The sequence below is a fragment of the Rhamphochromis longiceps genome, linkage group LG7 (genome assembly GCF_057381845.1).
Source record: "Rhamphochromis longiceps isolate RC_006_pf linkage group LG7, R_longiceps_female_GT1.1, whole genome shotgun sequence".
Lineage (NCBI taxonomy): Eukaryota > Metazoa > Chordata > Actinopteri > Cichliformes > Cichlidae > Rhamphochromis > Rhamphochromis longiceps.
Window position 1 is genome coordinate 28,116,112 of NC_140563.1, and position 12,312 is coordinate 28,128,423.

At 37.1% G+C, this 12,312-nt stretch overlaps 1 protein-coding gene across 1 annotated transcript in view; it reads right to left on the bottom strand.

The window, feature by feature from the left end:
- The window catches only part of cadps2 (Ca++-dependent secretion activator 2), a 193,329-nt gene that overhangs the window by 60,926 nt on the left and 120,091 nt on the right, over nucleotides 1-12,312 (bottom strand). Inside the window, exons 14-17 of the mRNA XM_085413171.1 lie at nucleotides 7,630-7,731; nucleotides 1,555-1,618; nucleotides 503-626; nucleotides 142-242 (exon numbers count right to left, since the gene is read on the bottom strand). Of these exons, the coding sequence (XP_085269297.1) occupies nucleotides 142-242; nucleotides 503-626; nucleotides 1,555-1,618; nucleotides 7,630-7,731 (391 nt within the window). The remainder of the gene's footprint in view (nucleotides 1-141; nucleotides 243-502; nucleotides 627-1,554; nucleotides 1,619-7,629; nucleotides 7,732-12,312) is intronic.

Sequence of the window (12,312 nt, forward strand, 5' to 3'; positions counted from 1 at the left end):
TTTGCATATTTTTGTCACTCAACACATTCTGAGGTGGGAAAAAAAGGACCTTCTTTGAAATAAAAGTCAAAAGTCTAGCAGTCTTTTAAATTGCATCTGAAGTCCTAATGTATTAAAGACAGAAAAAAAGGAATAAAATACCTCAGAGTGATGTTCTTCATTCTGTTGCAAGACTTCGATGCAGAGCTCTCCCAGCCTCATCATGTCCTCCAGTCTTTTCTCTGGAGGTACCTGATGTTCCACTATGTGGGAAAATTCCATAGCAAAGAAGCAGAAGCCATTGCAGATTAGTTTTACACTCAAACATGACTACAGAACATTTCAGAGAAGCCTCTGTTGTGTGTACAGTATGTTGGGTTCTGGGTCAAACCCTACTGATCACTAACAAATCTATCATTACGTTATTCATGATCATCTATCGTTTACTGTGATCCTCTGTTCTCCCTTCAAGCACCACCCTGAAGTGACATCTTTTGGTAAAAATCAAGCTATAAACTCTCACCCTTGATTTTAGCATATTCAATCAACTGACTATAGTTGATTTGAGCTGCTTGTTCCAGACACCTCTGCACCAGTTTCTTCATATCCTCTGGAGGAACAGGGGTAGTGATGTCTTTCATCAAAACCTGAAAAAACACACATCTCATTTAGGTCTTCTTAGAGCTCAAGAGAAGCCCCACTGTATGGCTTGTCAAACCTTCTGTGTGTCAGATGCAGCCAATCAGAATAAAACCGGTGGTCAAACAGTAGGATAGCCTCCTTGGACATAGAGCCACATAAAGTGGGGTGTTGAGCACCAGAGTAAAAATATGACGTGAAAATAAGTTGGATAAAACTTGATTTTAGTCAGGATAAAAGTCAGAATACTTTCTGGGTGCTGTCATGTTGAGCTTTATTTAAATTTCCATGTATCCATCCATTTACATTATATATAATATATACATTAGGTGAATGTGCAGTAGTAGCATGTATGCAGCAAGCAGGTGAATTCTGTACATTAAGTGAATTAGATTCACTTAATTAATTGACTTACTTGAACAAAGATTTGTTCAAGTAAGACTGGGGTTAGCTTTCTTGCCTTTCTAGCAGCATAAGTCTTCTTCAAGTCTTATTCCCTTGAAAACTGGTCTGTACTTTGTCTGAAGACATTGATAATCACTTGAAACCAAATTGCACAGATACGTGATTAAACTGATTCTAAGACAGCTGATAAACAAAGGCAACACGCTTTCCTTTTCTATACATGTATGTTACATGTTTCATGAAAAAACTGTGCAGGACATTTGTATAGTGGTGCAAAAAATATTTAAGCCCTTCCTGATCTCCTAACTTTTTTTGTATGTTTGTCACGGTTACAGTAAATGTTTCAGATGATTAAAAAAATGTAAATATTAGACAAAGACAACACAAATAAACACAAAATGGGGGGTGTTTATTATTAAGTAGAAAAGAAATACAAACCTGGATTATGACACATACAAAAAAATCGGGGCAAACACTTTTTCACACCACTGTGCTGTATGTTAAAATATGATTTAATCAGAGGCCAATTACCCGTTCCTGAAGGGAGAGCGTGGCCTTTAGGGCCCCATCTGGTCGTCCAAAGGGAAAGCAATACCTGCAGATGCAAAACGTAGGCAGCCACTTAGAAACAATCTCAAGGACAACTTCATAGAAAAAAAAAAGAAAAAAAAAAGAGAAGAAGAAGAATAGGAAAATGCGTTCAGTGGCAGAAAACGGTCAGTTGGCAACAGATGGCTGCCTGCTCTTGTCTAATTACACTGATGAAGGAAGCGTTTCTCACCTACAGCTCCATCGGAGTACAGATGAGGCAGTTCATGCAGGTTTCTCGTTGTTAATTGACAAGTGAACAGTACTTAATAAACAAAGGCATGCAGTCACACAGGTCAGCCATTTATTAGACCAAAAAGAAATACAGGCAGATGTTTTGCTCTGCTAACAGAGAAGAAATTATGAAACTCACTAAACTAAACTAATATCACATCGGACTTTGTTTAAAGATTCAATTCATACTTTATGTCACAAATTCATGATGTTCATTTAAAAGAAAAATCAATCTCCACTAAAGACCAAAATGCTCAAAAGGCCTGAAATGTCTTTGATAAATACGTATTTTATCTGCATCGGCAAGCAAGCTTCTGACAGAAAGGAGACATAAGTGGTGATAATGTTTAAATGAGTGAATATGAGATATCTGATTAAAGAGAAAATCGGCAGAATTTTAGTTAGTCAATTCTATTTTAGTCAGTATGGGAAAACGAGGATTTTTAAGTGCTATAGTAAAAATTTTATAAAAAAAAACCAAGACTATTTATGGTAAATCTTCAAAGTTTCTAAGCATATGTAATGATAACTGTGAAATTGTATCTTTATATATTTAATATTTTTTAACATATTTTTAAAAAAACAATGAAAATGTTGTGCTTTTATTTTTAATAGTGTAATAGCTTTTGAGGTATTCATGTTCAAACATATCCACAGATTTCAATCTGGGATGGACCATTTTTCAAGAGACTTGAAAAGTATTTGATATTTGAAGCTAAAATTTCACTGAATCCTCTTTGGACCATAAATGTCTATTTTATTTTAAATAGTTTTTTGGAATTTGACTTTAATGAATAGAGACAATAAAGACAGACAGGAAAGTGGAGGAAGGAGAGGGGAAGACACGCTGCAAAGGGCTGCGGGTCAGACTTGAACCCAGGCCGCTACTTTCTGGCCATGCGGCATATGGCTGCCTGCTCACCCACTGAGCCAAACCGGCGCCCCGACCACAGAGCTTTTACACAAATGGGGGAGGGATGAACAGAATGTTCTAAAACTTGGCTGACAGGGCTGAGACAGAACGACCCTTATATAAATTTAAATGACACAAGGGAAAGAAATTGATGATGTGAAAGATATTTAATTGTTGATGGCACTAGTACAGCACATTTACTGTTATGACATCTACTAAGGGAGTTTCAACAGCGTTTCTCTGATTAACCTTCACAAAGAGAAATTTTACTGAAGTGATGTAAAACATGAGGGTACAAGCATCATGTTATCATCTTTCTGACCCATTCATCCACTCCAACCTCTTCCAATGTTGAAGCACTACAGATGCATGATGTAAGTTAAAATTTCCTTTGTTTTTCTGGTTGAGACAGTAGATATGACAGTGCTAATAAAGGTGAGAGATCGTTTCCAGTCTCAGACATGAAAAGCTCTTTTTCATGTCTGATTTTATTTCATTTCATCATCCAAATATTGTCTAAGCAATCTGTTTTGCTTTCCAAAAACTATGAATCCCACATGCACTTAATAAAAAAAAACAATAACAACAAATAGTAACTATGCATTACTATGTACTGGACCAGACAATATAAGTAAGAGACTGCAGGGATTTTCAGGTTTCACTCAGACAGCCACACTGAAGCCTACTGAGAACTTACACTAAAATTACAGACTGTCAGACTAATTTTCAGTTTGTTAACAAAAAGCTGATATTTTTCAAATAAAATAAACGGTGGTCTGCCTGAAAAATGTGAAACTGGAGGAGTAGGACTGATTATCAGTGATTCAATGTAGGTACGGGGGCAAATTTTATAGTGAAAGGAAGTTAAAAGACATTAACAACTCTGACTTAATCCAAACCAAACTGTGGAAATCCATCTCTTTTCTGGGTGACATTTGCATAATCCCTGCCTTGTCTTGGCCATTGTTTATCAGCATTAGCCTCTTGTTTAGGTGAGTTAGTAATGACTCCTGCTGATCGACCCCCTCTTCCCGGCCCCTCCTGTGTTCTCTGGAGCCAGATGGAGGGCCCTCTCAGACATGAAGGGTTTAAAGAGATGGGTTTCAGTACAGTTAATGGCACAGGTCCATTCAGATGAGTGTTGCTCAAGGTCTTGGGGCTGTCGCTTTCACACCATCCTCACAATGTGCTCAAACAGCAGCGGCATTGCTGAATGGCAGCACGCAGATTCAGGGAGGTCTCATCAGCTGCCATCAATACATGTCTTGCACCTGTTGCATGTTGCCGATGGTGCTAAAAATACCCTGACTGCTTTCATTTATGAGAATGAAGATAATGTTTTTATTTTTGTTTTACAAATTTTCGGCATTTTGTTTTTTGTTTTTGTCAATTTATTTTTAAATGCTTTTTTTATTATGTTTTAACACCCCCACCCTCCCACGACAGTCCATCTACATAGTTGGCAAATCCACAATCATAGATTAAGAAAACCACACATTGTAATAAGAATATAAATGATTACAATAGTAATAATAAACAATCTTACTGTGTAGTCCAATTTATGTATGTCTTTTTAAGTTAACCAGTTAGCAACAGCCATCAACTTAACAATTACAGGCATTATTATTTCAACAAGTTCCTCTGAAATAGATGACCTGAACCTAGAAATCAATTTACACTCCCAGAAGCAGTGACAATATGAACAGCACTTAATGTGCAGAGGAGAGCGAGAGCAGTTTATCTTGTGCAAAACAACAGAATGAAGAATCTAACACTGAGTTTCTCTCAGTCTGTTGCATATGAAGGTAGATTTGATCAGGACTATAGCTACCTGCCTGTCATCCCTTACATATTCTGTGCCTAAATCCTTTACCCACTTATGAGGAGAAAGAGAAGGGAGTAGAATACAGAAGGTGCTCCAAGACAAATATCCAAAGAAGCGTTCCTTTGGAAGTTTTGCCTACAACTGTTGGCTCATCTTCAAACAGGTCTCCAAGTACATGAATCCCCCTGTCCCACCATTAATGCTGTCATATAAAATAGGATTGAGCTTTACCACTGGACTTCTATTACGGACATCACAAGTGACCAGACTCCATGGGGAGTGTGGAGAACAACTCCACGAATTAATACATGATTCCTTTTAAAATACGCATGTAGCTAAGACCAAAAACAGCAGGCATGGCAAACCCAGTTGTACAACAGAATTTTAGGCATCTGTGTCTGTATGTAATTGTAAAAGTCTAAGCCTCTGTTTAGGTTTTTTGCCATCCCGTATAAAATTAGAGACGGCCTTTTCTGTATCCTGAATTTTCTTCTTCGGCAAGTACAGAGGATGCATCTGCAGAGAGTATAAAATACGAAACAAAGTGGTAATTCATGCCATCATTCAAGGTCTATTTTAACTGCATGCAATAAACTGGAAGAAAATTGAGCTTCCACAGGTCCACATGTTTGGTGATATTTTAATTCCTAAATATGTAAATCCAGATACTGACCGACTGAAGGGAATATTGTTCATTGTCCCCCACATTTCCAGTAGTGTGGCCTGAGATTGACTAAAGTTGACCTTTTAACGAGTTATAGAGCCTAATTCACTAAAGAGTGTTAGAGTAGCCACAACTGATAATCAAGAGGAGGACAAAAACAAAAGAATATCATCAGTCAGACATTTCTGAGGAGAGAAAAAAAGTCTATTCTAAAGTTATGGAGGGCGACATACAAGTTGTAAAGAGATTCACACATTTTCTTGGAGGGAAACATAAAAGTACATACAGGCCCTCCTTAATAGTTATTGTTTTGTCAAGTGTTAAGGAGGGCAGCAATGTAAAAAACTAATTCCCATGCTTTTTGAGTTATATGATGCCAGCCTAGCTCCTTTGCAATTTACTATGGTCCAGATCTGAAAAATGAGTTTCTTAAAATTTGCCATTTCTTTCTTAAGGAGTGACAGGATATTGACGACATGGTTGATGCCCTTCAGATTAAGTGATAGAATTTTAATATCACTCATATGTATTATTTTTCATGTGATTATGAAATTAGTAATCACACACACAAGAACTGGTGCATAGCACACATGCAGTGTAAAAAAGACTGTCCCTAATAACCCACCCACAACCACAAACTCCAGCTTTGAACAGCCCCACAAGACCCCACAAGAACAGAAACAAATAAACACAGAATGGAATTATGACCTCTTGAGCAAGTGAAGCCAAGATCCGTCCCTCCACCATAAAGAGAGAACCATATACCGCCAGCAGGGGTATCCCACTCATGATGTTAGTTCCCCACACACTCCCACACCCTGGCCAATTGGCAGTGTCAATGAATGCAAACCACAGTAAGTCAAGAATTATTTGAGAATAAAAAAAAAAGCAACATAAAGAAAAAAGGGAGAGACAAAGAGAAAAACAAAAATAATAAAATTCTTAAAATACTAATGTGTTAGTATGGTCCAACACTGCTTACTCATTTTGTAATGCAGTGCACCTCCAAAGAAAAAGAAAAAAAAAACAAAATCGGCATAGCCTGTTCGTATCTCCTTATCACAAACAACTGCAACTGAGTTTCACTCAGAACACTGAAATATATACGGATACTGTATTTCCTCTCTTTATAGGGTGCTCACGCGCCCCGTTAAATTGCCGTCTGGCCCCTCACCTGCGTTAAACAATCTTGGCAATGTAAATCTTGCTTCCTTGAAACGACAGGTCGCCTTTCTCCCTGCCCGCTGATTGCATTCTGCTTTTGTCACTTACGTTGTGCAGTTTGATGATAGTAGATTGTTGTCGTTTTTCATCAGGGGGCCAAGGCTGAGCCCTGTCGATCGTAACAGTTCTTTGTTTAGCTTCCAGGCCCAGCATCTTCTGAAGCCAGGTTTCAAACAACTAGATTGCCTGTTTTCCTTCTGTGTCTCAAGTTCATTATCAGGATCCGTGACTCTTCCCTCCAACGAGACTGTGCAGCGTATATCATTTACAGTTTCTTATTGGTACTGTTTCGAATTTATATCAGTGCAAGTCAAAAAGCCGCTGGGTCAGCTTTTTGACTTGCACTGACATACCTACAACCATGAGGGAAAATAATGACAAACCTGCATTCATATACTAATGAATAAGGAGTATCAGTGTTTCAATGTGATTGTTACATGTGAAAAATTAATTTGTTCTCAAATGTGAATCATGTATGCAATGTCTGGTGAGTCATATAAAATCTTGTGAAAAAGTATTTCACCCTTACTGATTTCTTTTCTGTTTTATGTTGTATATTTGTCGAACTTACATATTTGAGATCTTCAAATTAATTTTAACATTAGACAAATATTACCCGAATAAATACAAAATGCTAATTAATCATAGTTAATTAATGATTTAATGTAAGTTAACAATGATGAACCACATTATTTTGGGAAAGCTGACTTCAATTTCACAGGCCACACCCCCCCCCTGAATACTGCTAGACAAGCTAAATCAAGAACTCACTTAAACAGAATCTGTCTGACTAAGTGACTCTAGCTCTTCTGGGAGACACCGATGGGCACCTAAGCTAGCTGAGAAACATAATCTTGTCTCTATATCACAGGTTCCCCTTTCCATAATGAAACTAATATTTAAACAAGTCGACAAAGTCTAAAATAAAAGATCAACACTGATTTTTGGCAGAAGGACAGAAATCTGAATTTTCTATGTAAATGACATTGAACAGTTCATCCACACAGAAGGTTTTGATTACAATTTTAAATTCCATGACTTCCATGACAGAAATTTCATGACCACATAAGTCTTGACACTTTCTAGTTTTAGCTGAAAAAATAAGTCTTCAGAAACAAATATACTTCTATTGGTCTTCAATATGAAGGTGTTACGTACCTAAAATGTGTGATCTGGTTCTCCAGCAGAGCAATGAGACGACTTCTGATTGCCTCAAACTGCACTTTTTCCTCCATGGTCACTGTGCCTATCCCATCAGGCCTGATGAGAACGAGAGAGAGAGGGGAAAAAAGAGACAGACTCATGTTTACATAATGGTGACAAATTACTGCTTGACGGTGGGAAGCAGCTGGCGTTTTTAGCATGACCAACTGATAATGAATTGTGGAGTCTAGATTTCATGTAAAAAGCTACGTTCAGAGTTCGCCACAGGGGGTAGCTCTGCATGCTTGATTTGACATTTGAGTCTTATGTCTAATGCCCTTCCTGACACAATCTTAAAGGACCTATTACTTGCTAAGCAAATATGTAAACTACTACACTATACATTATAAAACTAAACTTGAAGCTTGAAAGCTAAGCTTGTTGTTTCCCTTCTACAATGTGGTTAGCATTGTGAAAGGGTTTATTTTAATGCAAATCAACATCTTTTCTTAAATATAAATTGGTACTTTTGGTTGCTAACCCTAGTAGTAAGTGAACCACACAATACTAAAAGAAGTCTCCTTAACTCAACTCAGCATGAAACTAAAGTGCTAAAGTGCTTCACAGGTAAAAAAAAAAAAAAGGAGATCAGGAAGAATACTTTTGCAAAATCTTACCAACATTAAGACAGTAAAATGTTCAAGATAAAAAAATAAAGCTGAAAATAAATAAAGTAAGCACAATAAGTATCACCATGACTAAGTTGTCTTCCATTTAAAAAAGACAACTATCCATCTACTGTCCTGCAGCCTCAACTTCTGGATGCCAGATGGAGATGGGTGCCAGGTCACCTCAGGTATAAATGATCTCAGAGCAGAGGCAAAAAAGCTTTCTCCTGGCAACACTTCCAAACAGTCGTACTGGCTCAGTGTTTTTCTAATGATACTTTCATGAAATAAATAATGCCATGGTGTAATATTTCATGTGTTGTTGTGTTTCAAGGTTGTAGTTTACAAATAATAATAATAATAATGATAATAATAACAATATAAACTAATAATAAAATAATAATATATATTGAGACCTTAATTCAAAACCTTAGAATTGAAAGTGGCAGTACTGTGTAAACTGTGGGCTGTATATACTATACATAATTCTTAGTCTTCATTCTTCATCAAGACTCTCTTAACCTCCTAGGACCCGAACTCTTCCACGACATGCATGTTTAATTTCTCTTTGATATTTGGGCTGGTTGGGGCCCGATGAATGTAAAAACAAAGAATTACCAGATTTTTTTTTTTTTTACCTTATTTTTGTTTTTAAGAAAATTAAGAGCCACATATGAGGATATTTGTTTAAATAATAGAACAGTAGCAGTATAATGCCCTCGTAAGTGGATATCAGGCCCTTGTAGACCAAAATTGAGTATTTTGTTCTAAATAACCCAAAATGTGATGTCCACATATGTGGACACCAGGTCCTAGGAGGTTAAAAAGCAAAAGATTTTTATAACTAAGAACTCTACACCAGCTAAATGCCTGAAACATCAAGAACCGAAATAAAAGCAAAATTCAACACCACAGAAAAGAGTCAGGGTGCTTTTTCTCTCCTTGGCTTCTTTTTTTACTCTGGCTTGTTTCACAAACAAACAACAAACTGATCAGTCAGCCAATTTTTCTACGATAACCTCAAAGTTAACCAATCAAACGCTCAGACTTGTCCTGCTCCTCACAATTCATCTGGCTGTCAGCAGGAGAGTTGACAAAAAATGTTTGGTGAATGCTTCATTAATGCTTTTAAAGCCTTCATTCTGTTCTTGCCTTGGTCTGAATAGCAGTTTGTTAAAAAAAAAAAAAAAAAAGGGAAAAATGCAATCAGGACCCAGAGCAAGCAGCCTTGACTTTCTGGGCTTTCTCTGTGCCTCTGAAAGAGAAAAGAACCCTCTCTAAACGGCACTTGTGGGCACCGGAGGGAAGAAGCACGGAGGTTGTCTGTTAATGAGTTGTTCTTATAAAAGCTTTCAGTGGTTTAGCCCATGACTGCTGCATGTTGAGTACCAACAACTCTGCTGAGCTCTTCAAGGCACATCATGACTCTCCAAAGTTGAAAATAATAGCATGACAAGAAAGCAACAAAGTCTCAAAGACAGAACTGCGGATACTGAATCATCAAGCATTAACCTCCTGAGAAGCATAAATGTGACAATAATAAATTTACTTTACTTTACTCAGAAAAATGTTTTTCTACAGCAGAGTTGTGGAAAGGACACCAGTGAACACAATGATGGAAGAAAACAAAAGAGAAATGAAACTAAATTATATTTTTATTCTCTGATGTTCAATAGTGCCACCTGCTCTCTTGTAGAAAAAAATATGTTTAATTTAAAAAAGGAAAGAAAATTTAATTCAGTATATAACATGAATAATATAAACATAAATATTTCATATAATATAAAATAAGTAAAACTACTTAGCATTACAAATACAGACTTTTAAATTAATAAAGATGTCAGTAGTTACTTATAAGGGGTTCAAATTAAACACATTTAAAAAGATTTTTTTTTAAACTAAAACAATTACATAAATTAATTAAATAACTTTTTTCTTTTAAAGCAAAGACATGCAAAGTTAACTAAAATCCGATTCAGTGTTATTCACAGCCCGGGGAAGGTGGAAGTTGCAGAGGTGGTGGTGGATAACAACAGGACGTTGTCATGTATTGTGAGAGAACATCAGTGCCACTCTTCAGCTCCACTCAACTCAATTCAATCAGTAATGAGAAGCAGCTTTCTTTGCACAACAGCACTTGTTAGCACAACTTGTAAACCCTGTTGTTCCCCAAATCTTTCAATTCATCACAACTCCCCCACCGCACTGCTCACAACCTTATTTAACAAGCACCAGTTAATCCTGAGGGAACAGAAAGCAGAGCCATTGTGAGGGGGGCGTGTGTTCACTCATGTAAAAATTTGCTTTCATGCTGAAGAAGCCAAGGGTCTCATTGCACAAATGAAGATGTGAAGACTGTGATGGGAGCAAGATGCATGATAGAGGGACTGCCTGAGGCTCCAAGCCCCCACAGTTATTGCCAGCTGTTCTGTAATCTGAGTTGTTCATCTTGCTCAAACAATCAATCTGCATCCCAGAGAAAGATGACAGAAAATAAAAATGGCTGTAGAGTTTTGCAGCTCTTGCCTTTTTGTAACAAGACTATATGAATAGTTTGAAGGTCAGGTGTTTTTTTTATATTGAGTTGCTGTTTTTAACATATTAGACATCTATCTTGGTGCATAATTTGTCATATTTGACTATAATACACAAAACCTCAGGAGCTGAGCAACAAATCTCAGCACACAGATACATTTTAGGTTCCTAAAGGTTCTTATTTAGATATTATGTTGTCTTCATACTGCCAAAAAGGCAAAACAGCCTCTACTATTCTCCATCTGATGTAGCTCAGGAGGTAGCGAAGATCTGCTAACTGGAAGGTTGGTGGTTCGATGCTCGATGATATTTAGGCATACATTTCTGCATGCCTAAATATCATCGGGTAAGACTATGAACCCTGAGTTGCTCGCGAATGCTCCCTTTAGAATAAATGTGTGTGAATATTAGCTAGCTCTTAGGTGGAGAGAAAAGTGCTTGTACGAATGGGTGAATGAGACATGTTGTATAAAGCACTTTGAGTGTTCAGTTCAGTTCAGTTCATTTTTATTTCAAACATTTCAAACATGTGCCTTCACAATCATTACAAAATATCATTCCATTATTTGTTTGAAAAGGAGTAGGCTGAAGTATTTACTTATTTGTCCCTACCCCCTCAAGTTTTACCTCTCAGTATGAACCTGACCCAGTATGAACCTTCCAGATCCCTCAGGTCATCTGGATCCGGTCTTTTATCAGTTCCCAGAGTCAGAACCAGACACGGAGAAGCTGCATTCAGCTTTTATGCTCCTTATATCTGGAACAAACTCCCAGAAAGCCTCAGATCAGCTGAAACACTCAGTTTATTTAAATCCAGGTTGAAGACTCACCTATTCTCAGCTGCATTTGAATAAAGCACCAAATCCACACTTTTAAGCTTAAATTTCAAAACTTACATTTAACTACTGATCTTATCTATTTCTGATTTTATCTGTTTTGGTTTTATATACTGTTTTGTTTGTTTGTTAAGCTTAAATTTCAAAACTTACATTAACTACTGATTTTATCTACTGTTCTGATTTTATATACTGTTTTGTTTGTTTGTTTGTTTGTTTGTTTGTTTGTTTGTTTGTTTGTTTGTTTGTTTGTTTGTTAAGTGGGTTTAGAGCTCTGGGTAGCTCCCCAGCTGGGTCTAGACTGGGTCTAGAGAGTATTTTAAATTCAGGGAATTTAAAATAGAAAGTAGCTCGTCCACAGAAGGACTGGTAGCTCCCCTTACGATAAGGGTTCAGATCGCGCGAACAGGTGTGGGATTAGAGCTCTGGGTAGCTCCCCAAGTGGGTCTAGACTGGGTCTAGAGATTTTAAATTCAGGGAATTTAAAATAGAAAGTAGCTCGTCCACAGAAGGACTGGTAGCTCCCCTTACGATAAGAGTTCAGATCGCGCGAACAGGTGTGAAATGTGTGTGTTTAGTTAGTTAGTTAGTTGGTTTTAATCAATTTTAAATCATGCTTTTTATTTGTTTTTGTTTCTAATGTCTCTGTAAAGCACTTT